Source organism: Tenrec ecaudatus, chromosome 16, assembly GCF_050624435.1.
Source record: "Tenrec ecaudatus isolate mTenEca1 chromosome 16, mTenEca1.hap1, whole genome shotgun sequence".
Classification (NCBI taxonomy): Eukaryota; Metazoa; Chordata; class Mammalia; order Afrosoricida; family Tenrecidae; genus Tenrec; species Tenrec ecaudatus.
This window is the reverse complement of record NC_134545.1, coordinates 82,155,173-82,180,778: the sequence shown is the minus strand read 5'-3', so window position 1 is coordinate 82,180,778 and position 25,606 is coordinate 82,155,173. Positions and strand designations below refer to the sequence as shown.

General features: G+C 47.6%; 1 protein-coding gene across 1 annotated transcript in view; it reads right to left on the bottom strand.

Annotated features, from left to right (window-relative positions):
- PI4K2A (phosphatidylinositol 4-kinase type 2 alpha) overlaps positions 1 to 19,231 on the bottom strand; it is a 30,123-nt gene extending 10,892 nt beyond the window's left edge. Inside the window, exons 1-4 of the mRNA XM_075533782.1 lie at positions 18,719 to 19,231; positions 4,280 to 4,480; positions 2,547 to 2,678; positions 1,966 to 2,119 (exon numbers count right to left, since the gene is read on the bottom strand). Coding sequence (XP_075389897.1) covers positions 1,966 to 2,119; positions 2,547 to 2,678; positions 4,280 to 4,480; positions 18,719 to 19,156 — 925 coding nt within the window. The 5' untranslated portion in view covers positions 19,157 to 19,231. The remainder of the gene's footprint in view (positions 1 to 1,965; positions 2,120 to 2,546; positions 2,679 to 4,279; positions 4,481 to 18,718) is intronic.
- Positions 19,232 to 25,606: the final 6,375 nt, after the last annotated feature.

The following is a 25,606-nucleotide window of genomic DNA, read 5'->3' as shown; positions in this document are numbered from 1 at the left end:
GGGAAGTCTTTATATTATTCTTGCAGTGTTTTTATTACTCTGATATTATGTCAAAATCAAAGTACAAACCCAGACTGAACGAGCCTTTAGAACTAGCTATCCACTTACAAAACAAATAGGAGAAGCAGTAGACAAGCTAAATCCAGAATGTGAAGGTGCTACCAGGGTAGTCAATATTCTAGTTCCTTCAACAAATAAAAGGCAAGGACAAAAAAGGAGGTAAAATTTTTTGTAATTAAAAAATACTTGAGAAACATTTTACCAAATGTAATATCTGGACATTGTTTGGACCATGATTTGAATTCATCAACTGTATAAAGACAATTGTGAATCACCTGGGGAAATGTGGACACTGACAGGACATTAGGTGGTGGTTGTACTAGAGACTATGTCATTGTCTCTTAGAGCACATCTGGATGCACTCACAGATAGGATGCTCTGATGTCTGGGATGTGCTTTAAAATATTCTAGCAGGCAATGGGGAAGGGACAGTGAAGAGTGGGGCCTTACATTATGTTTAGGCTGGTGACACGCACATAGGAATTTATTATACTACTCAGATTTTAGCATATGTTGAAACTTTCCTTAATAAACATTTGACAACATTCTTTTTCGTTACCTATGGGCCAAAGAAGAAATCACAACAGACATTAGAAACCATGTTACACTGATCACAATGAACAAAGCTTGCAGGAGACGGCTAAGACAAAACACAAACTCATTACCATCAAGTTAATACCAATTCATGGAGACTCTAGAGGACAGGGCAGATCTGCCCCTGTCGGTTCCCGAGACTATAGCTCTCTACAGTGATAGAAAGAAGGCTTTTCTTCTCCCGTACCGCGGCTGGTGGTTCCAAACTGTGACCTGGAAGTTAGCACCTCAGCACATAATCACTAGGCCACCAAGGCTCCTCAGGATGCAGCTTAGCCATGCTTAACAAATGAAAGACCGGATATTTTTTACCAACTTACCCAAGTGACCATGTATTTTTTCGGCTATTAGGTTGGGTTTTTTTTTTTTTCCATTAAACCATAAATGGGTTTACATCTCAACTTTTTATCATATTTATTTATACCTTTCAGTTTTTGAATGTAACACATCTCACATTATGAAACAACATTTTGCAATGTAGAACATTATTACTTTTATGAACTATAATCTTCGTGAAATTATAAACTTGTAAAAATAATCCACACAATCCATAGTACTTTGAAAAATTAGAAGAATTAGGGCTAAGAATTTCTTCATGTCTTTTTATGTAATGGGAGACCACTTGAGCGATTTAGGTGAAGTTTTACATTTATTTCACTGAGGTTTGATCATGATAAATGCACAACTCCTTGAAAAACAATTCAAGCAAAGAGTAAGTATTTGATTTAACCAAATGCATTAAAATGCTAAATAAACAAAAAGAACATGAAGACAATCGAGTCTGATACATTACTACTGAAGTAGTTAAAATATATCCAAGCAGATGGTATCTGAAGACAGCGTGTAGAAATCACGAGTTATCTCGCGATCTGTCCGTAATAGATGGTGCGCGAAACACGAGTAAACTCGGGATCCTTCCACAATGTGTTAGACGAAACTTAAGCTTTAACATCCATCCATTAGAAAAGGAGAAAGGCTAACACTGATAACCTAAGTACCCCTCACAAAAACATGTTAGAAAAAGACAAGATCCTGATGCTCTGTGAGTGACTGAGGATCAAGGACAGAGCAGTTGGCAGAAAGCTCTGGAAGAGTCAGTGTCACCTGTCTGGGAGAAGGAAAGTGAGTGAGACCAGCGTAAACCCTGGCTCTGGGCCTCACCGCCCCTCTGGTAATGGTATGGTGTCTATGGACAGGGCCTGGCCATGGGAGGCCTTCCCCAAATGTGCATGACCGTCCTGACTTAGAAAACCCTCATCCAGCTGACGCTCTGCTTCCCAAGTCCCCTTCACACACCCCAACCCAGCTCACCTGTGTTGCGGATGATGTAATCCAGCACCACCAGCCGCTCGAACTGCAGCAGTAACTGCCGGTTAGTGTTCTCCGGGAGCGACTCGGCTTCAAAGCGCCGCAGCCAGTAGTCTGCATCTTTGTAGCCTTCAACAAAGAGCTGGAATGACCCCACCTGGAACCCAGAGTGAAAAAGGTAAGCTTTTCCCAAGATCCCAAGTCCAATGGGCTCAGGAATCAGCCAGACTCTCATTTCTATCAGAGATGAGGAACTTCTTCACCATTTTTACTCCTTCACTCCCTTCCTGGCAAGTCCAGGAGAACAGGGTGATCGTCACTGCCCATATAAATTCAAGAAGCCATTCAAAAGACCCAGAGAGGAGTAAAGTGAACAAAATTAGGGTCTCCTACTCTCGGAGAATTACTCCCCAAAACTCAGCTCCTTGGCAGAAAGGAGGAAGACAAGAATCTCAGGACAACTGGCTCACATCGCCATTGTGAGTTTGCCGGTACCCTGCTTGACCACCTGGGTCACTGTGTCACGAGAAATCAGCACAGGTCACCTTCAATAAGCCACGTCGGTTCTGGAGCTCAGCCCATACCTTTGGCGGCAGCCCAATGCGGTTGAACCGTTGCCCAACCTTTGGCACTTTCTCTAACGCCAGTCGCTTGCCCCTGGACTTCACTCGGTCAATGGCACTGTAGTTGAAGGTCTCACTGGCCAGGTAGACTACCTAGAGTGGCAAGAGAAGAGACATCACGGTTAGAATTGAGGTTAAGGAATCAGACCCCCACGGCAGAGAATAATGAGGCTCATCAGTCCTGATCCCCTCCCGGGACACGTTTACAGAAGGCACTCCCTGGCAGCTAGGACAGGGTGTGTGACCAGTTCGGGACAATGGAATATGATGACATGACCAACACACACGGCATCCAGATCTGGCCTCCAATATCCCGGCAGGTCTGTTAGTTCACATTCCCCAATCTGTGCAGCTGGAAATGCAGGACCCCGAGGTGGCACTGCCGTACCACAGATGGAGCCTGGGTACCTGGTCACTACATGGAGAGAGCTTCCTGTTAAACCTCGAGAGTCAGAGGCTGGTACAGAAGCTGGGGTGCACACCCTCATATAGCTCCCTCCTGGGTTAGTTGGTGGTGATGGTCCAGTGCCTGGTTGAGACTGGAGGATTCCCCAAGATACTCCTTAAACTCTGAGCGACAATAAGCCGTGAGGTCCCCTTTTAGCTAAATAACCAACTGGCTTGCTCACAAAATAAAAAATATCACTCTGGGGTGCTGTGTTCCTTTAAAATAATCGTCCAAAGGAGAGCTCTGGTGGAGTAGTGGGTTACAAGTTGGGCTGTTAGCTTCGAGGTCAGCAGTTTGAAACCCCAGCCACTCTATGGGAGGAAAGATGAGGCAGAATCCTGTCACAAGTGGAGGGAGGTCAAGAGGGACAAACGTCCTCTTACTATTCTCAACGGGGCCTTAAATTTGCCAGGTTCTGTCTCACATAAGACGTATCACATAAGATAAGCCAGACTTCAAATTCCAGCCCTCTCGTTCTCAGGCTCTGCATGCTAGAAGTGCAGGTAGGGTAGGCAGGCCCCGGGGCCTGGGGCAGGCTGAGGTCTGCCTAGCAGGGGAAGGATCCTATACCACAATGAGCCAGGAGAAGTAGCTATACTTCTGAGTCTAGGAGGGGCTTGCTGGGAGAATTTCAGGCTAGCTCAGAGGTCTTAGGAGCCTCAAGTATCATACAAGGTGTCCAAAGCGTGTTGTTGGAATTACCTGCATGGACAGAGAAAACTGGAGCCTGAACAAAGGAATGAGGTTCGGAGCTAAGATTCTAAGTGCGGATTTATCTGGAAAGAGGACCCCTCTTTTGATCTGTTCAGACAAGTCCCAGCATGAGAATGGTGAAGAGAATTCTATGTCAGGCACAGCCCACAATCCTCCTTGCCTGGCCCTGGCTTGAGAGCTGAGCTGATATTAGCTAGACCATCCTAGACTGGATCCAAATGCTGGATTGGAGCAGAAGTCAGTGTGACCCATAAAAGTACCTATGTTTCTACCCACTCAGCGGTTCTCTGGGACCTGAGACCCAGAGCTTATAGGAGTCACAGCCGGTCTGTGCTCCCTTTGGGGGCAGCTTTTACCACATGAGACACAAATCAGGAGCCGAATCTCCTCCCATCAAAGAAAAAGGTTAAGGCCCTCGACTAGGCATAAATCATCTGCCCTGCACCTATTGTCCACACTAGCATGTTCCAGGGATCTGGTGACATGAACATCTCGGCCAGGCAATCAGGCTCCTTGGATAAAAGTCACTCACCTTTGTCGGGGGCACAATGTTGAGCTCCAGTTTTTGGTCCACCAGGCTGGCCCCTGCCTCCGAGAGATAGCCCTGGTTGAGGACAAGGCAATCACGGCCAAAGCAGCAGGGACAGCACAGTTTCTGCAGCCACTTGGTCCACTTGGGGTTAAGGTGTCCATACGGCTCTTCATTCTTGGGTTTGAAGACAGCAATGACCTTCTGCAGAGACAACGAGAGACAGGGAAGGTGAAAGTAAGGTGAGTGCACTGGCCCAAAGACCAAGCAAACCAAGGGGCACGGTGGCACTGCGGGGCAGCACTGAGCAAACCAAGGGGCACGGTGGCACTGTGGGGCAGCACTGAGCAAACCAAGGGGCACGGTGGCACTGCGGGGCAGCACTGAAAACCACGAGTCGCGCTTCAGGAAAGAGGGGCGTCAATTTGCTCCTTTAAAGATTTACAGCCTCACAAACTGACGGAGGGTCGCCGTGAGTTGTAATCAACGCGATGGTAATGGGCTAAGACCGACTCCGGTCAGCAGGAAGCTAGAAGGCAAGAAGGCAGGGCAGAGAAGCCTCACTTACAGCCAGACACAGGATTTTCCCCAGCTGGCGAGGGAAAGACGCCAGCTCACATGGGCAGCTTAGGGACCCACTGTGAGTAAGAAGTGTGATCTTAGAAGTCTCCTTGTTCTTCCTTGCTGGGTTACCCTTCTCCATTTTTCTTCCCTCCTATCAGCGTCTTAACCTCTAACTGTGTGCTTCTATCAAACAAGTTAAATGGCTTGCGACCGTTCTGGAAGTGAGACACAGAAGCCAACTCAGCGGGAGATCTTGAGTGACTGGCAGTAAACTGGTGCCAACACAGTGCTGCTTCCTGCCCTTACACTGAGGTACTGAGGGGTGTAATTTTCAAACCGCAGCAAGGACTTACCTGACTTCACCAAGGATCATGTGGTGTGTGCACTGCATGCTTGCGTGCCCATTGGAACGAAATTACTTAGTATGGCCCTTTTAGCCACAGCCTTTGTTAACTACTATCAAGTGACGGGGTGGGGCCATGCAAACATGGTACATAAGCTCTCATGAGGGGATGGATTGATTAATTTTACCATCTTTCCTCATTTAAAACTAGTCATCTCAGAAGCAGGAGCCAGGGATTCTCACAATCTTCAAGAAGGACCCTGGAATGTAAGGGTTGAACTTCCTTGAGAAAGAGGGAGAGCTGTGACGGGAGAGATGGGAGCAAAGTGGCAAGGGGCAGCAGCCCCGGCACTAACACCAAGAACAAGAGGCAGAGCGGCGAGCTTCCCAGGCCACAGCGTGAATAAACTCGCTGGCAGAGGGGTGCCTCCAGGTACCTAACCTGGGAGCTAAGTTTGCCTGGCTCACAGGGACGTGCCCTTGGGTTGATTACCGGCACCATTAAAGGAGCTTTGTGACATTTCCCCAGGTGAGACAGAGGCTGAGGGGAGTGGGTTATGCCTGTAGGCACAGGTGAGAAGTGCTCTTGACCAGAGAATTGCTCTTTCTGATCCTCAATTGTAACCTGTTTCCTTCCCTAAAAAGCCTCATAATCATGAGTACTGTCTGTGTGTTCTGTGTCAGCAGAGAAGCAGAGCACTCGTGGAAGAGATGGCGGGTGCCTCCTAGGAATCAGTCTTGGATTGACGTGGAATTGGGTCCCCCAACCCTTTGGGTAGTCAGAGGGGGGCAGGCATCACCCCCTCACTATTCTGTGTGTGTGTTTTTTCTCTTACCCCATTTATCCTACCTTGTATGGTATACCATAAATTTACTACCATCAAATCCCAACTCCCAAGATTGGGAGACACAAATATACACAGTATTGCTTTGAATCAATTATCTTAAGAGTCAAAAGTGATCAACTGAGAGAGAATATCAAAGGTATTGTGGGAGGAAGTGAAGGCCATTCTTTCCTCGATTACTGACTTCCTCTATCCAGCCCTGGATGTTAAAAAGACCCTGAAATAAAAGGTTCGGGAATGTCAAAGGACGAAAGCCTCCAGGGAGAAAAATCAAAGCAGGAGAGAGCATCAGCTCCCTGACCAGCCTGGGGCTAGCTTCAGTCCTCCTGACAGGCAAGGGACCAGGCCATTAGAAGCCACCATGATTAACCCCACCCTCCCAGGCTGACAGCAACTCAGAGGACCTTGGAAAGCTGGGAAGGGGCTGCCACCTAGACCCTTGGCCTCCTTCCTGAAGAGGTGCCTCCCCACATCAATCAGCCTCTGGGGGTGTTTCATACACAGCTCATTCTCTCTGGTCCCCAAGCTGGTGACTCAAAGGAAGAAAAGCAAAGATGCAACCCGAATGATTCATCTTCGTATCATACGACTCTCTCCACAGCCAACGCAAGCTCATCCTGGTCACAAGATGTTTCTCTGTGGTGTCACTTCCTGAGTGGCAGGCCAGAGCAGCATGCATACACTTGCCTGAGGTCCTCATTTCAAGGGCTGGTGAAGTGCTGATCTCTAACAATATTTGGTTAATCTTGAAGCTGGGTCCTTCAAGATGTCTTACCAGGATCTGAGGGAGCTAAACTTCCCTCCTTCCAACAAAAACAATTCATTTATTTGTAAAGATAAACTTACTTGTTAAATAAGCTTAATAAATTTACCTATTCACTGGGAAAAGTAAATTGCATGTATTCTTATTCATAAGTCTTCATATGTTTTTCTTTTCCAAAGAAGCTGGCAAGAGGGTTAACCACCTCCCTGCCTCTGTGTCCTGGTCTAGCAACCTGTCAGCACAAGCAGCCAGCTGCCACTCAGAGGAAGACAGACCAGTCCATCTTACTCTGTGGGCTCACGGGGCACATGAGGCACAGCCCAGAACCGAATGGTCAGTATAACCGAGGCACACAGTAGAGTTGACTAAGTTAGGGTCCCCGATGAAAAGGGGCCCAAGATGTCCCTAACTGTTGCAGAACTGCAAAGTACCAGGCCTGGGGCTTAAACACTTCCACTTAAAGAAAGCAGAACTTGATGATCAAGACTGACGTCGCAGTGTCCCAATTTCTTCCAACCATCAGGAGCATTTTCCATTGACTCAGAAAGCAGTGTATCAAAAACAAAACCAAACAGAAAAGAAAGCAGTGTATCATGGTTACTAAGGCAATCACAGTGTTACAGGGGAAGTTTCCTTAGAGAACACTGTCGGGACTGGATAGCTGGGGGAAGGGTGGGTGGGGAGGATGGCGGAAAGAGTGGCGGGGCCCAGATGTCTAAGGAGGACGGGCTCAGGGCTGGCACTGCGTAGCTGGGCAGAAAGAGGACAGGGCTAAGGGACTTGTCTTAGAGCTACAATTGCAGAGCAAGCATACTGTTCACTTAGACTGCTATTTGGTCGGGTCAGAGTCCACTCGTGTTGCTTCTGGGTGCACACCACCAACATGAAGAAAGGACCGACAGACAAGTGCCTGCCTGTCAAGACGGTCAGGTCTCAGTTCCACGCATTCTGTTAACATTTGCTCGGTCCCTAGTTTGCACAGTTGGAAAGTTCCCAGATAAGATACATCAGTGTCTGGCGTAATTCCAAAAGCTTATGTTCACATCATGTGTTACTGAATAACCAACGACATTCTCCTCAGCGTAGGGGTCATGGTTTCACAGAACACTCCAATTGACCTCATTTTGATTTGCCGCTTCTGCTGGATGGCCTAAGCTGTGTCACAGTTGCTAGGGTCTTAGAAACACAGGCAGTGGCCACCCAGTATACACTTGGTCGCTCCGCTGGGAACACTAGGGAGAGTCAGAAATCGGTGGAGGAACTTAAGCAGGTATCCAACTGCCTTGTAGCATGATTATGATTGGACCCGAGGGCAAGGGTCCTACAGAAGAACTGAGAAGATGGGGGGAAGGGGGGCACCTTATTCATCTAGTTTGAGTTCCTTTGTTCCATCCAGGAGAAAGTCTCAAGCATGGTGTTCACGTTTTCAGAAGAACACCCACTTTCAGAGCCGTCTTTTAACCAAGGGAGTGAGCGCGCAGGTAGCTGAGGAGCTGGAGGTCCAAGGAGGTGGGGATAAAATTGGAACTGCAGGGGAAGCAAGATGTCAGGACCCTCGAGGAGCAATTCCAGGGTCCTGAGGGCTTCACGCGAGAAGGGTCCTTTCTTGAGGAACCGAAGCCCTGAGACCGCTGATGAGGTCGCCCACATTGCACTAACCGCAATCTGCAAGAATGACCTTGAAGAAAGAAATCTGGTATTGGGGTTAAGTTTGGTAAACAGGACATTTGGGACCTCACAACTGAAGAGACTGGCAGTTCCCCAACTTTAGGTCTCAAGACCCCCATCTTACACTTAAAACTAAGCCTGTGTTCACATGAGAGAAACTGCTAATTGTTGTATGTTAGAAACGATTAACTGGTGACAAATAAGAATAATTTATAAATTATCAAGGTTTCACGGGGGAGGAGAGAGCAGGGAGGGAGGGGAAGAAATGAGGAGCTGATACCAAGGGCTCAAGTAGAAACCAAATGTTTTGAGAATGATGGTGGCAACAATGCACAAATGTGCTTGACACAATGGATGTAAGTGTGGGTTGTGATAGGAGTTGTACAAGCCTCCAATAAAATGATTAAATGTAAAAAAGAAAAACAATAACTGGAAAACTACAACTATTTACTCACATGAAAATAAAAATAGCCCCATTTACATGGTAGCAGACATAACACATATTTATGACAGTCATTATTTCCCCCCAAAAATGTTATTAATAGAAGACAGCAATATGAGCACATCTGCCTCAGCATGCCCTGTTTCAGCATCACACATGATGTAGCCTGTGTACACTCTTTAAAGAAGGAAAACCAGTCAATAAAGTCTTACTGCATCATTAAGATCATGCTGGCACTGTAGACCCTTGGCGAGACGCTGTGGGTTAACCACCCCAGTGTGCAGTTGAAACCTGCCAGCCGCTCCCTCCCGAGTCAGCAGCAGCTGTCGGCTCCTGCAAAGACCAGCAGTCTTGGAAGCCCTGTAGAGAGGTGACTCTGAGTCCGAATCAACTAGAGGGCAGTGGGTGGGTTTGGGGGTGTGGACCCATGGCTGGGTCTTGGGCCGCCCAAGGGCTCCCTGGACTCCACCTCTAGCAATGCTGTACGAAACCGAGGGTGGAGGGAATCCCCGTCCTTGGCCTGGCAGTGCTCATGCAGTGGGCTGCTAACCACAAGGTCCGAAATCTGAAACCACCAGCAACTCTTAGAAGAAAGACGAAGCAAAGCTTTTTCGTTTTTGTGTTTTTAATTATTAGTAATATTTTATTCTCTGACAAAGCGAAGCCTTCTATTCCTGTCAAGAGTTGACGTCTTGGAAACCCAACAGAGCAGTTCCACCCCGTCCTAGGGGGCTGCTGGGGTTGGAATCTACTTGTTGGCAATGAGTTTGGTTTTGGGTTTTGACCAAGCTGTTTAGGCAGAGAAGCCACATTTACGGGTTCTCTCTGAAAAAGGGAGGGATGAAACTATTCCAAATAGAGGGGACCCTGAAAGAAAATAAGGTTCAAACAGAATGTAGTGAAAATCAGGCCTGTGCTATATTTTCCAGCTCCACTGAAATCAATCCAACCTGTCCCACCCATTACAACAGTGGCCCCGACACGGCTCCTGGTAACAGCAAGACCCCACATCCAAACCAAACCCACAGCCACTGAGCCACTTCCGACTCACAGTGACCCCAAAATAGTGGTTTTGAGGCTGTCAATCCTTATGGCCACAGACAGCCTCTCTTTCCCCCTCAGAGTTACTGGTGGGTTTGAAGCGCGACTCTGTGGCTAGCAGCCCAACACCTAGCCCACAAGGCACCAGGGCTCCAGCTGGTAACAGGAAAGATAATGGCAAGAACTCACACCGACATCTACATGGCATATACAAACATGACAGCTCCTTTAAATGTTAGTGACATTTTGGAGGGTAGAGGTATAATCGGAGGAAACACATTCAACATTATAACAAATTTTATATTTCAAATATGTGCAAATAAACACATGACCGTTTTCATAACAAGCTCTGAGTGGCTGGAGAATTTTAAAAGGCTGAAAATCATTGATACATATTCCTAAAATGTGTAGGCTGTGTCTGCATAAAATATGGAAAGGCCTTATCTAAGGAAATGTTTGAATCCAATGAAAGAGTATCTAATGAATTAATGTCTCCGGATGGTATAACAGTTACAATCTGACTAATAACCAAAAGGCTGGCAGTTTGAACCCACCCAGGGCACCCGGGAAGACAGGCCTGGTGATGAGTTTCTGAAAGGTGGAGGCCTTGAAAGCTCTGGGGAGCAGCTCTGCTCTGCACATGTGGGGGGGGGGGCCTGAATCGGGATCAACCTGAGGGCAAGCGACACACAGTGAATTGCCATTTTCGAAGGTTATGAAGTATCTTACCAAAATCATACATTTCTCACTTTATTTGATGTTATATATCCCAAAATGACAATGTCAGATGTCACTGGACATGTAACTTAAAAATAGAACAAAGAACAGTGACTGAGTTCCTACCAAGTAGCAGTAACGCTGTCAGGGGCTTACTGTGGGCTGTGTTTCACTTCACCCTCTCAATACACCGATGAGTCACAGGCATTCTGTGATTCTCGGCAATATGGACAGCTATTCCAACTGGTCTCACAAAACACCAAATGCTCTCCAAAAAATCCATTTGCAGCAGACTGGGCATGGCAGACCTTATTATGGATGGAATTGTGTGGGTCGCAATTGTGGATGGAATTGTGTAGGCCACAATTCCCAGAAGTATGTGATGGTCTTCCGTTTCCCAAAGTGTTATAATTCCTAACTTCTGCCTGTGGTTAATGAGGAAGGATTCAGTTCTGTTTTTTTAGGGGAGGTTTCTTCGGGGGGTGTTAATGAGGCATGATCAGGGGACATACAAAGCTCTTGCTCAAGCCACAGTCCTGATCAGATGTAGGGGGAGTTTGGGGGGGGGGGGTGTAGCCTGGATCACCTTTCATCTCACAAGAAATAGAGAGAGAAAGAAGTTAGCAGCGGGTTGGACCTCGGCACCGCAAAGACAGAAAAGCCAGTAGTGGTACAGGGCCTTTGGACCCAGAGCCCCTGTTCTGAGGACCTCCTAGACCAGGGGAAGACTGACACCAAGTACATGAAGATCCCCCAGAAACCCAGGGCCAACAGACGTTGAAAGGCGACGAGGGCTGAGATTTTTCCTGAGCTGAGAGGCAGAGAAAGTCTTCCTGAGGAGCCGGTGCCCCAAAGGTGGATTTCTGGCCTTCTCAGCCATGAGAGAATGAATGTCTATTTGTTAATCAATCCACTTGGGGGATTTCTTCCCTAGCAGCAGGAGATAACGGAGACCAGCTTCAAGTACAAGGGTGTAAGTGAAGATGAGTAATCTGAGCACTCTCCACCATGACTTCAGATCTAGCATTTTCCATCTCACTATTTCAAGTCCCCAGGTGCTTATTCTGAGAGATAAACCATCCTAAATTTGGAAACAAAGGCTCCAAAAGTAGCCATGCAAAACGCTAGTTTCCCCCAATCTCTGTTCTCCGTCCTTCCTTAGACACAGGACCCCCTGGGTTTTTTTTAAATCATTTTATTGGGAGACTCGTTCAATTGTTATCACAATCCTGACATTCATCCATTGTGTCAAGCACATATGTACAATTTGTTGCCATCATCATTCTCAAAACAATTGCCTTCCACTTGAGCCCTTAATATCGGCTGCTGATTTTCCCCCTCCCTCCTCCCACCCCCTCCCTCATGAACCCTTCATCATTCATAAATTATTATTTTGTCATAGACCTCCTGATTTTTAGCTGCACACAACAGACCATTGTTTGCAGGTCAGTCTGGACAAGAGGATATAGCAGAAGGGTTCTGGATGTGTTCTTAAAGGGACAGGGCATGGCTTCCCTCTGCCTTTCCTTTACTCTTGCAACGGAATGAAAAGCAGACAGGACTGATGCTGCCTGGGTGGCCATCTTGGATCATGAGCCAGTCACATGCAAAGGATGCTTGAGCCGCTGGGTAGACTGAACCTGCATCCCGGACCAAATGAAATTCCCTGCCAGCCCTGAGCAAATCCTGTAGTTCTTTGGCATTTTCTGTCACACAGAACCAAATTTAATCCTGGCCAAAACAGTAACTGAAAGAAGAAACTAAGGGAGGTTGAAGAGGGGGTGGGGGGAGCCATTAATAATGAGTATAAGAAAAAAGAAAATGTTCTAAAATTGTGGTGATGATTATACAACTCTTCTCAATATTAATGAACTATTAGTTATATGATATGTCAATTATATACCAATAACACAGTTAAAAAAGAAATTTCTCTAGAAATTAATTTTCTGAGTCAGTAAGGTAGAATAGTTAAGTACATGAACTCTGAAGCCAGAACAAGCAAACTCACTGCCAAGAGTCAATTCCAATTCACAGTGACCCTATAGGGTAGGGCTGAACTGCCCTATGGGTGTCTGAGACTGTAGCTCTTTATGGGAGAAGACTACCTCATCTTTCCCCCTCGGTGAGGCTGGTGGTTTTGATCTGCTGCACTTTGCTATAGATTAGCAGTCCAACAACGTAACCCCTCAGCCAACAGGGCTCTCCCTGGGTTCAAATCGCACTTCTACTACTTACTACCTGCGAGACTACGGTAAACTGTGCTTATATTCTCTGGGTCTCAGGGTAATCATCTAGAAAATGGGAGTGACAGTAACAGCCACCTGATAGAAGTTATGAGGATGGAGTGAGTTATTATTTATGTCACACAGAGCCATCAGCTGCTAGCCGGAAAGCATGGTGCAGCTGCACAGAAGAAAGGCCTGGTGGGCTGTTTTCAGAGAGATCACAGCAAGGAAACTCCACGGGGCAGCTCTACTCTGCAGCACAGGCACCAGCAGTCAGCCAACAACATGTGAGCACTGTCAGATAAAACACTCTTCGCCTCACTCACCCACGGACCCATCATCTGCCATTTCACATTGATGACCATAGTAGAAAATCCACTATCAGGCTGTATTGTGCATTCATGACATGTATCTGGCAGTAATGGGATATATCGGGCCCACTTAAATTTCTGATTTTTGGAGTTTCTTGGGCTGCCAGTGCCCTCCTTTGAGTATAGGCTAAGATCTGATTGCTGGGAAATACAAGTTTTATTTACATTCTTTGCCTCTCGGAGTTCTTGTGTTGTTAGTGCCTCCTGTACAGTATGTGTTGCTATATGAAGGGAATCCGTATAAAAAACAATTCAGTCCATTTGTGCGCAACATAGATCATCGCAGAACCACTTGATCATCTATGGGGAGAGATGATGGCGCAGCTCAGTATCAGCAGCTGAAGCCAGGCCAGGGGATGCCTGTGGAACAGACGACCAATTGCTCATAAGTAAGTTCAGGGTGAAGATGCAGAAAATTAAAACATGTCGTGGATGAAATGCTAATCAAACTCTTTAAAAAAGAGAGTGAGAATATTGCAAGTGAGGAAACCAATCAAGAAGCAATATGGAAATATCTTAAACAATAGTTTTATTAGGAGTTTTTTTGGCCAGGTATTATTTAATATTTTTTCATTAAAATTTTAAAACTTTCTTATACCATAATGTAGTTTTGTATACCTCTTTTATTATTATTATTTAAGTATTAACTGTAGGACACAACAACTACCTTTCGACAAAAAAAAAATTAAAACATGTCCATGAAAGCCAAAATACCACCTTGGGTCTCTCCCACCTGAATCTCGAGACCATCTCAAGGGCAGATTTGCCACACTGAACACTAATGACAGAAGACGTGATGAGCCGTGGGAGGACATCAAGCACATGACTCATGAATAAAGCAAAAAGGTCATTTAAACAAGCGGGAAGGTAGAAAAGATCAAAGTGAATGTCAGGAGAGACTCTGAAGCTCGCTCTCAAAAATGGAGCAGCTAAGGCACAGGGACAGGAGGGGGAAGTCGTCAGAGAGCTGAGCAGCACATTTCACAGGGCGGCACAAAAAGACAGGCGGAAACGCGATGAAGACGTGTGCGAAGGTCTACAGTCGGAAAAACAGAAAGGAAGAGCACACTCAGCATGTCTTAAACGGAAAGAACGCAAGAAAAAATTCAGGCCTCAAGTGGCACGATTGATTCTATGGGCAAAATATTGCATGATGGCGGGAGCATCATTGTACCAAGAAAGCACTCGTTCACATTCCATCGTGAGCAAGAGCTAATGGTGCTGAAGGAGGAGGTTCAAGCTGCACTGAAAGCATTAGGCTCCAGGAATTGAAAGAACAGCAACTGAAATTTTCAACAAGCTAATGAAGCACTGGAAAGACTGGTCGATGCCGGGAAATTTGGAAGACGGCTTCTTGACTAAGTGGCTGGAAGGGATCCATATTTGTACTCATTCCAAAGAAAAGTGACCCAACAGACTGCTTACATTGTAGACCGACCTCAATAACATCCCATGCGAGTAAATTTTCGCTGAGGCCCTCAAGCATGGTTGCAGCAGCACACTGACAAGGAGCTCCCAGAGGTTCAGGCGGGATCCAGAAGAGGGTGCAGAACAAGGGCAATCAGTGCCCGTGTCGGATGGGTCGTGGTCGCAAACGGGGAATATCATAAAGATGCTTACTGGCGTTTCACTGACTATGCCAAGGCACCCGATTGTGCGGGTCACAGTCAACTAGAGCTTGCCCTGAGAAGAATGGGCATTCCAGAATCCTTCATTGGGCTCACACAGAACACATGCGAGGATCGAGAGGCAGCTGTGCGAACAGCACAAGGTCTCTAATCAGGGAAGGTGTGCGTCAGGGTGGCTTGCTCATTTGTGGAGTAAATCACCAGAGAGGCGGAATTAACTGACGAAGAATGTGGCATCAGGGCTGAAGGAAGGCTCACTACCAACCTGAAACACACTAGTGGCACCGCCTTGCTTGCTGAAGGTGAGGAGGACTCGAAGCACTTGCAGATGAAGATGGAGGACCGCAGCCTGCAGTATGGATTACAACTCAATGTCAAGAGGATTAAATTCCTCCCAACTATGGACCAATAGGTCACAAACATCATGATAAACAGAGAAAAGGTTGACATTGTCAAGGATTTTGTCTTGCTTACATCCACAATCAGTGCTCATGGAAGCGGCAGTGTCACTAGGGATCAAAGGATGCACTGCGTTTGGTAACCCGCTGCACAAACCCTCTTTAGAGTATTGAAAAGCAAAGACGTTACTTTGAGCACTAGGGTGCACCTGACCCAAGCCATGCATGGTATTTTCAATGGCCTCATGTGCATGTGAAAGTTGGACACTGAATAAGGAAGACTGAAACAGAATTAATGCATTTGAATTACAGTTATGGTGAAGAATATTCAAAGTACCACGGACAGCCAAAGCAAAGAACAGATCTGTGCTCTGTCTCAGAAGGACAGCCAGAATGCTCCTCAGAGGCAAGGCTGTCAAGACTTTGTCTCACGTACTTTGAACATGTTGTCGGGAGAGACTAGCTCCTGGAGGACATCATGGAGGGGCAGTGGCAAAGAAGGCGGCTCTCAAGAAGATGGATTGACACAGTGGCTGCAACCATGGGCTCAGACACAAGGACAACGGCGAGGTTGGAACAGGAGCGGGCAGTGTCTCTCTTTGCTGTACACAGGATCCCGACCAGTTACAACGGACTCGAAGGCACCTGGCGACGACAACTAGGGCTGTAGAGCCTCGCCAGGTGACTAACTGAAGAGTGGGTGCAGACGTGTTTGGAGCACAGCCAACACTGACAATCCTGGTGACTGAGGAAGAAGACCATGTGTCCCTGCAGCGACAAGCCAGGGAACTCAGAGCCCCCAGAAGCCAGGAGAAAGCTTGGCGGAATCTCGCTCAGGGCCTCAGGAGAAATCGCCAGGGCCCAACTGCTGGCCAGCAGGATGGTGAGACGATACACTTCTATTCTTACAAGCCAAAAATAAATACAAAGATGACAATACCAACCATAGTGAGCCTGTGGGTTAATGTGACCCACCAACAGCATTTGGAAAGCGGCCCTCGGCTCTCACCACATTTTTCTCAGTGGCAGCAGGAGGGTCAGGTTCATAAACGCTGTCAGGGCATCTGTGTTTGGACATCCCCTCAACAAAAAGATACAGGAAATTTCAAAGACAGGGGTCCTATAAAATGACAGGGGTCATTCAAAATCATACCTATAGTCCATTGTTCTCTGTGGCCTATGGACTGGGGAGGTAGGGCTTAATGAGTCAGGTGGCACAGAGAGATCACATTACTCCATCGGCCCAGATCCCTTCTCAGCTGACCTGACATACTTCCAAGGGAGCCGTCATGGTCTCATAAAAGAAAAACAAAAATCTTCCTCCTATTCCTATCAAGATCCCTTAGCCCTCTCTTACATCACCCTCACTAGGTCTTCAAATAAAGCAGATTAAGAATATTTTGGTAACCTCCAGACGGCTCGACACTCACCCTTCCTTACTCCTAAAGGTGTTGGTTCCCCTTTGAGTTTTCCATTTAACTCACTGCTTCTTCATTTGAGAGCAGATTTTCACTATCCCTCGGAAAGATTTGCTACTTCTGAAACTTCTCCTACCTCTTGAGTTGATAGCAAAGTTGCTCTTTGGCTCTTGATTAATTCAGGGATGATGTCACACGTGGAAGAAGACCCTAACCCAGAGAGCTGGATGCCGCAGCTCATTGTGGCCACGCGCCAGCAATCTAAGGAAAGATGCCGGGAAAGTTTGCGGGAACTCTGACACTCACCCTTTTAGTAACATTAACGATAGCACTTTTTTTACCTCAATGAGCCAGCACTGTGGGCTAAGCAAACGGAGCCCTGGTGGCATAGTGAGTTACACTTCAGCCAGCTAACCGTGGGAGTAGAAAGCCTCATCTTTCTCCCATGGCAGCGGTTCTCAACCTTCCTCATGCCACGACCCTTTCATAAGTTCCTCATGTGGTGGTGACCCCGCTCCCAACCATAACATTTTCCTTGCTACTTCATAACTGTCACTTTGCTACTGTTATGAATCAGGCTACGTCTGTGAAAGGGTCGTTCGACCCCCAAGGGGTCTTGACCCACAGGTTGAGAACCGCTGTCCCATGGAGTTGGTCTCAGAAATCCATGGGGCAGTTCTACTCTGTCCTATTGGGTCACTGTGAGTCCTCAAGGCCCCTGGTGGCTCCCCATCCTCCTCAATAAATAGGGATACATAGAATTGACCCAATGGCAGCACATTTGAGTAGGCTAAGCACAGGGCTGCTAAGCATAAGGTCATCAGTTCAAACCCCCCAGCCACCCAGGAGTAAGCTCAAACGAACTGCTTCTGTAAGGATGCACAGGCTCAGTTCTACGTCACACCACAGGGTTGCTCTGAATGAGAGCCCACGCAACGGCAGTGGGGTTTGGTTCTTCCAGCAGGAGCGGTGGTGGTACAGGTCATTGGTTCCAACCCACCAGCTGGGCTGAGGCAGTCTGCTTCTGTAAACATTAACAACCTTGAGAGCCCTAGGGGCCATCCAGTCTGTCCTTACCTGGCTGGTCTGAGTCAGAACTGACTGGATAACAATGGCTGTGGGTTTCAGTTTGGTTCTTCAAATGACACCCGGTTTGATTGGAATCTGGTTTGATCATTGTACCTTCCATTCTTTCACAGGGGTCACAGGGAATAAAGACCCCAGTCACCCTACACCCGTCCTAGCCCATCCTCAACCCCATCTCCATTATACACATCCCACCCAAACACCACACACAGGGGGTGTGAAATAAAGGCCAAACATTCCCACCTGAGTAGCTCCCAGGAAAACTGCGAAAGACCTGGAGAGAAACGACGGAAAAAGGCAGCTGACAACCCCAAGACTCTAAACGCCACCTAAGCTGAGGAGCTGTAAGAAAGCAATTAAAATCACTTCCCAGAAGCAGTGAGCAATAATCAGGCCAGTCGCCGCCAGGGAAGAAGAGACTGGTGAGTCCACCCACTCTGTCATTCCTGTCTGCCAGGAAGGGACCTGGGCAGCACAGATGGCTGGAGCTGCATCCTCAAAGCCCCTGGTGCTCACCGTCCTCCTCCGTAATCAGAGGCACATTAGATTCGATTCAAAAAGGAAAGAACAGGCCAAAGCCTCAAGTCAGTGTTCCAGTGGTCATCCTACAGTTTAAAGCGAAAGCACCCCTCTGAGCGCTGCTCTGCTCAAAGAGGCAGATTGCCCCACCAGCCACCGGCCTCCTGGCCTCTTCTATCTGGTCAATTTCCTCTTTTCATTTTCCGCTCCCCCTCCCCCCACCTAAGGGGTTCTGATTTATTTCTCCGATGCCCAGCCTTCGGTAGGACCCCCCAGTCCTGCGGAGGGACCCTCACGGTGAAGTTTCTCCCGTGGGCAGCTTCTCAACTCGTCCTTCCGCCTCGGTGTGCAAAGCCGCAAACTCGCCACAACAACCCCCCACGGACACCCACCGGCCGCGGTCCCCGCTCTCACCCCCTGCGGGTCCTTGACGAAGTAGCTCCCGCTGGAGCCCTGGTAGATGCGCTCGGGGAAGATGGAGCGCTCCATGGCCAGCTCGGCCTGCTGCACCACCGTCTCGAACTCGGGGTCCTCCGGGAACTCGTTCCGCTCGCGGGCGCCCTGCGCGCCGTGCGCCGCCGCCGCCGCCGCCTGGGCGGCCAGGGCCTGGGCCTGCGCCGCCACGGTTTGGCTCTGGCCCTGGGCCGCCGCGCCGCGGGCCCGATCCAGCAGTGGCTGCCGCTCCCGGTCGTGGCCCGGCGAGCCCGGCGGAGACGGGGCCGAGCCGGCCGCAACCGCCACTCGAATCGCGCCCCCCGGCACCTGCGGGAAGAGCGCGCCCGCGCCCGACGGGAAGGTGTAGTCCGGGGGTTGGGCCCGCTCGGGGGACACCAGGGGGCTCGTCTCGTCCATCCCTCAGGCCGCGGGCTCCGGGACCCGGCGCGCTCGCCCAGCTGAGCCCGTGGCCGCGACCAATCCGCGGCACCCCCACCGCCCGCCTGGCCAACCGGGTGGCCCGCCGCCTTGTCCCCGCCCCTTCCCTGTTTACTAGGCGACGCGTAGGCACGGTCCCTCGCGCTCCGACTCTAGCCAATAGAAACCGGCCCTGCTCCGCGGCTGCCTCCGCGACCCCTCCCGTCACCTCTGGGAGGACTGCGCATGCTCGGGAGCCGCCCAACCCGGCCCGCCCCGCCCTCTGCCGCGACCGCCCCGGCCCCGCCCAACGCTCCCAGTCGCCTCACCTGGTGGGGACCCTTTCGAAACGGCTACCTGCATTTCACCAAAGAGGACGCCCAAAGGGCCACCAAACTCGCGAGAGGACGTTCAGCGTCCTTAGCCTCCGGAGAGGATGGAAGTAGAAACCACCGTGAGATAGATACCCTGACGCTGCCACTAGGATAGTGAAGGTGTAAAAAACAAAATTAAAATGACAGCGGTTGGCGCGCAGGTGGAGAAATTGGAACCTACAGGCGCTGTGGGAAAGTGTGGCGTTCCCCCAAAAATAAATGAAACCGAGACTCCCGTGCACACACCGAAACACGCACAGAACTAACCGGCCGCCAGCAAGTCTACCCTGACTCACAGTGGCCCTAGACAGGGAGCAGATAGATTCAGCTTTCTCCCAAGGGAAGACTGGGTTTGAACCACCAACCTGGCAGTTAGCAGCCCAATGGATAGCTTACAGCTTCGCCACCTCCAGAGCTCCTTAGACCCAGCAATTCTGCTCCGATGTGCCCCCAAAGACTCGGAAGCAGAGGCTCAAAAGGAGACTTGTACACCCATGTTATTTGTAGCACTGCCCACCATTCAGCCAAAAGGTGGAAACAATCAACAGATGAATGGATAAACAAAGGTGGTACATACATACAATGGAATATTCATGAAGTCTCAGCACATGCTCCTGTTGGAATGGAGCTTGAAGACCTTATGTTTCATGAAATAAGTCGATCACAAAAGGACAAACATTGGCCTTACCTATGCAGAAAGGCAAGAAAAGGGCCATGGATAAATCATAAATACTATTCATTGGTGGTCACCAGGGGTAGGGGAAAGAGCCCTTGGTGGTTCTGTAGAATCAGCATTGGAGGGCAACATCAGCAGTTCAAAACCCAGCAGTGTGTTGATGGGAGAAAGATGAGGCCCTCTGCTCTCCTAAATATTTACAGTAAAAAAAGTCTAGGGAACTTTTCTACTTTGTCCTGCAGGGTCAATAGGAGTTGGAATAACTCAATGACAGTAGGCTTGGCTTTCTCTTTAAGGATCAGAGGGAAAGGGCTTAGGGGAAATTGAATGAAGTGAAGGCTGCACAGCTGATTTTTGTAATTTCATCAATAAATGGTACACCTGTAAAAAGTTGAACGGCAAACGTTGCATGGGTTTGTTGACAGTAGTGACCAACGGAAGACTAACTACGGAGAGTGCTCAGGTACACCCGAACAACTCGTGGATTTTATTTCCTTGGTTTGGACATTTAGGAACCATGTTTCTTGGGTTACCCTGGTTAATTGGCCTAACGTGTTTAGTGCTTCTCTTCTATTTACTAGGGCGGCGGTGAGTAGTACGTGGGGTCTGAAACGCTTGCAAGCAGCCATCCAAGGCACAACTGATCTCACTTTACCGGACACCACAGAGAAAGGAGAGTCAGGAATGAGAGGAGGGTATGGAATGTGTAAGGAACTCTGCCTACTTGAGGGGCTGCTAACGGTTGCAAGGTTGGTAGTTTGAAAGTATCATCAGTGGTGGACATGAGGCTTTCTACTCCTGTAAGGAGTAGTCTTGGAACCCCAAGGCGGCAGTTCTACTCTCCTACAGGGTCACTATGAGTCAGCATCGACCAGATGGCAGTGAATGTGACTTGGGGCTTTTGATGAAACTTGTAGCTAATTGCCTCCATGTATGAACACTTTGGTCAAAGATTACCTAGGGAAATCCTGATCAAAAGCAGGAAAATGCAGAACCAAATTTCAATTTCTCGTGGTTCTAGACTCTGTGGAGCCATGAAGAGTGGATGAAACCCTGAAATGATTGTCCAGAGATAACTTTGAAACCCACCTCAAAAATATGCCCTGAAGTCTTCTTTAACCCAAACAATGATCTAGCTTAACGAGTGAGAGAAAAAAAGATTTGCTTTGAGCATGTGTGGATTGTGATAAGAGTTGTATGAGCCCCTAATAAAATGTAAAAAAAAAGAAAATGATTAGGGCAAAGAATGTACAGATGTGCTTTATACAACTGATGTATGTATATGCATTGATTGTGATAAGAGTTGTATAGAGCACCTAATAAAATGTTTTTAAAAAAAGATCTAAATGAGATCAAACTGATGACAGTGCAAAGCATTAGATAGGAACCTTAGGGGACAGTGAGCAGTGTGTGGATGAAGGAGGAACGACTCACAAAAGGAGGCTGTGAATGGTCGCTCACCCCAAGAATGGCCATCAGTGCCCCACTACATGCTACCTCTGGAGCATATCGTATCGGCGTCTAATTTGCTCTGCATATTCTCAACTACGACAACAGAATCGTTTAAAAACCAGAACTTACATAGTCACTCATTTATTGAATACCACAACCAGCTGTGAGACTGGAGAATCTTTGTATCTGGCTTCAGAGGGAAGGAAGGAAGACATAATCCCTGTCTTTCACCTGAGGACACACATCTCTCTGAAGTGGGCATAAAAGACAGAGAGAGAGAGAGAGAGAGAGGCATAATCTGTTGTCGATCTGAGATGAGAGTATTAAGAGTGAAGGGGTGGAGTTTAATCTGTCAGTCAGGTCACAGCTTGATGACCTCATCTGGAGGCGCTAAGGAGATAAATAGCTCACTTGAGGTGGGACACACACGCTGACTCTCTGGGACACACTGTAACTGTCAAGACACATGGAGGAGCCACGTGGAGAGCCCTGTCAGCACTGAGATGCCTACAACGCCACTGGATCCACAAGACTTCCCACCCACTAGCCTGTGATCTTCCTGCATTCAGCGTCATTGCATGTATTTCATGAGTCTGAAGAGGACTTTATAGATTGCTATCGGACATACGGGCTAGTATCAGACTTATGGACTTGATCGGGACTGGGCTGGGTGTTTTCTTAATGTACAATTATTCTTCATATAAAGCTCTTTCTTATACACATATTAGTGTCTGTGAATGTCTCTAGTCCACCCAGACTAACACAGAGAGAGAGAGAGAGAAATGAAGGAAGAAGGGAAGGAAGAAGAGGGAGAAAGGGAGGAAGAAAGAAGGAACGAATGAAAACTAGAAACAAGGGAAGGAGAAAGGAAAGAGCAGAAGAGACAACTATGTGAACCACAGACATTGAAGAGTTCGCCAACTGGAGACATGGTGGAGCATTTAAGCACCCTGAACTGGGCATGGGCTATGAGGGAAGGAATTAAGGAAGATTGATTAGATCATTTTAGGGAGAAAGGGAAGAAAAGGGGCACGCCAAGCTGAAGGAGTCATGGGAGGAAAGGATGCAACACATAGGGAACAGGGAACAAAGAGTAACCAGCGGTTTGACTCCAGGGGAAACAGGCTGACAAAGGGCCTGAAAACCCATGTGGAGGAGACCCCTGACACCTGAAGGGCTGGAGAAAACTTGAAAGAACAGCTCTTGAACAGAGAAGTGATGTGGAACAGGGAAATCCCGCCTCGGTATCAAGAAGCAACTCCCAAATGATAATGGGTAGCATCTGAAAGAAAATACAATATATAATGGGAATAATTACATATCTAAGTCCAGTTAAATGTTTATAGTAAGACGACTTTCTAAAATCTGCCATGCAATGGTTACAACATGGGCTCAGGAATCAGAAAATTATGGGTTTGAATTCTGGTGACATGTTTATTGATTCTTTGGGACAAGTTACTTAATCTCTAGAAGGCTTGGTTTCTCCACCCATGCGGTGGGAATGAGCATCCCTGCCTGCTCTGATGGGGTAATGGACTACATACCCATTGAGCTGCAGGTCAAACCCACTAATCACTCCAAGGAAGCAAAAATAAGGCTGTCTGCTTCTGTAAAGACTCAAAGTCTCAGAAGCCCAACGGGGAAGTTCTACTCTGCCCTGTAGGGTGGATATGAATAGAAATTGACTCAACAGCAGTGAATACCAGCTGCCTCTTGTCTCTCAGGGGCCATAGCCACAGAGGCCATCTTCTTGAGATTGTGTGTCTCGTTTAGCCCCTGAACTTCAATTAACAGTCACGGAATAGGTCTAGATTTAGCATTCTCTGTTGAATTCTTTCCCCTGTGGAAACCCTTTGGTTCTCTCAGAATTTGGTTTACCCTTTACTGAAAGGGGTGATAATATTCTCCCTAATATACATGAACTATGTGTCAAACATTAGACTAAGTGCAGTACGCAGATTAACTCACACAACCAGTGTAACAGCCCCTATGATGTTGGAAATCAACACTAAGAGAAGCAAAGTAATTGCTCATGGCTACACCGATGGAAAGTGGCAGAACTAGATCCAAATCCTGGCAGACTGGCTCCGCACCTTTGGTTAAATATCCCTATGAAATGAGCTTCCTGTTCACTTCCTTTCTTTCCATCTCCATTCAAGTTCATTAGTTCTGAGTCTCCCCAAAAGGGAAAGCTATATTCTTACAATAGTTTTTGAGTTTATTTTGCTGCCTCCCATTTCTTTCTCAGGTTATCTCTGGATATCACTATCTGATTAATTTTCTTAAAACACTGGTTCTATTAAATTCTTCTGATCAGGAGACATTTTTTTACAAAACCACATCCTAGTTTGCAGGCCTTTCATCATTTGACCTCAGTCTTACTTCTTAATATTTTCTGATGTTCTCCAATCTAATAGGGTTGTGGTAGATATATAATCGTTTGTCAATATGAGGATTAAGAGTGCACAGGTAGAGTCTAGCCTATCAATCAGATCATAGCAATGAGGCCTCTGTGTGGGCATGGCCTTCTCCTGAAAATTTTGGGAAATCCAGTATTTCCTCCTTGAAGGTGGGAGATTGCTCGCATCCTGGGAGACATAGCAGCTGGCAAGACACATGGACCCACCCTGATGCAGAGAGCACTGCCAGCGCTGAGATGTTTCCAATGACACTGGATCCAAGGACTTTCTACCCACTGGCCTGTGGCCTTCTACATTCAGTATCATTTCATGTGTTTCGTGAGTCTGAAGAAGACTTTATAGATTGCTATTGGACATACGAACTAGTATCAGACTTATGGACTTGATCGGGACTGGGCTGGGATGATTTCTCAATGTTCAATTGCTCTTGTATATAAATCTCTTTCTTATACACGTGCGCCCATGGGTTTGTTTCTCTAGTTTACCCAGACTCACACAAGGGTCTATTTCCTTGACACCCTCTTCTCTCAGCTGAAATTATATCTCTAGACAGTGCCACAGCATTTACCCTGCATAACCATTGAGTGTCAGACCTGGATTGAATCCCCTAGATTTTAATTTTATAAGATAGAAAGCTTAGTAAATTGCCTCACATCACACACAGTTGGTGGCAGAGCTGGGATTTGAACATAGAACCCAAGTCTTTCAAACTTCTTGAAAACAGAGCACGTAATAGCTCTCTCACAGCTGTGTGCAGTTTACATTGCATTTCTACCGAGCCTTGGCCATCACGATTGTTTTCCTTCCCACAGATGAGGAAATCCCACTTGAGAGAAGCAGTTTGCTTAATCTTGTCATGTGATTACCTTCTCACTGTTAAAGCACAGTCTTGGGTTTTTCAATAGGCACGAATCTTTTCTTCTCTATGTCCAGCTAATAAGTCTCAGGAGAGTGCCCATCAAGTCTGAAAAACTGACAAAACCTAGCACCATGCCGCACTCATAATATTAGGTCAACAAAGACGTCGATGAATGTGTGTGTGTGTGTGTGTGTGTGAGAGAGAGAGAGAGAGAGAGAGAGAGAGAGAGAGAGAGAGAGAGGATGGATTTGCTCCAATCTTGGCACTACATTTTTAAACACAAAAGATCTGCGTAATTATATGGACAAACTATTCCCATCAAGAGTACAAACGTAAATGAGAGCAAATGAAGGGGGAGGGAGAGAGTGGAGCACATCCTGGCCCATCAGGCCTGGAGGACGATATCCCCGCTCTGAACAGCCAATGGACAGAGTAGACAATATGGCTGATCCCACTATGAGACATGCCGTCCCTTGATGGCCCAGGACCCTAAGGGGGACAACACTGGAGACTCAGTGTTGGGACTGGACCAGACTGACCCTGTGACACCGAGGCAAACCACTAAAAGTGTGCAGCAGAGGAGGGAGCCCCTGAGGGAATATAAAGGACAGACTCTGGGGCCAAAGCATGATGCCCCACGGGACCTGACTGAAGGACATGCCTAGAGAT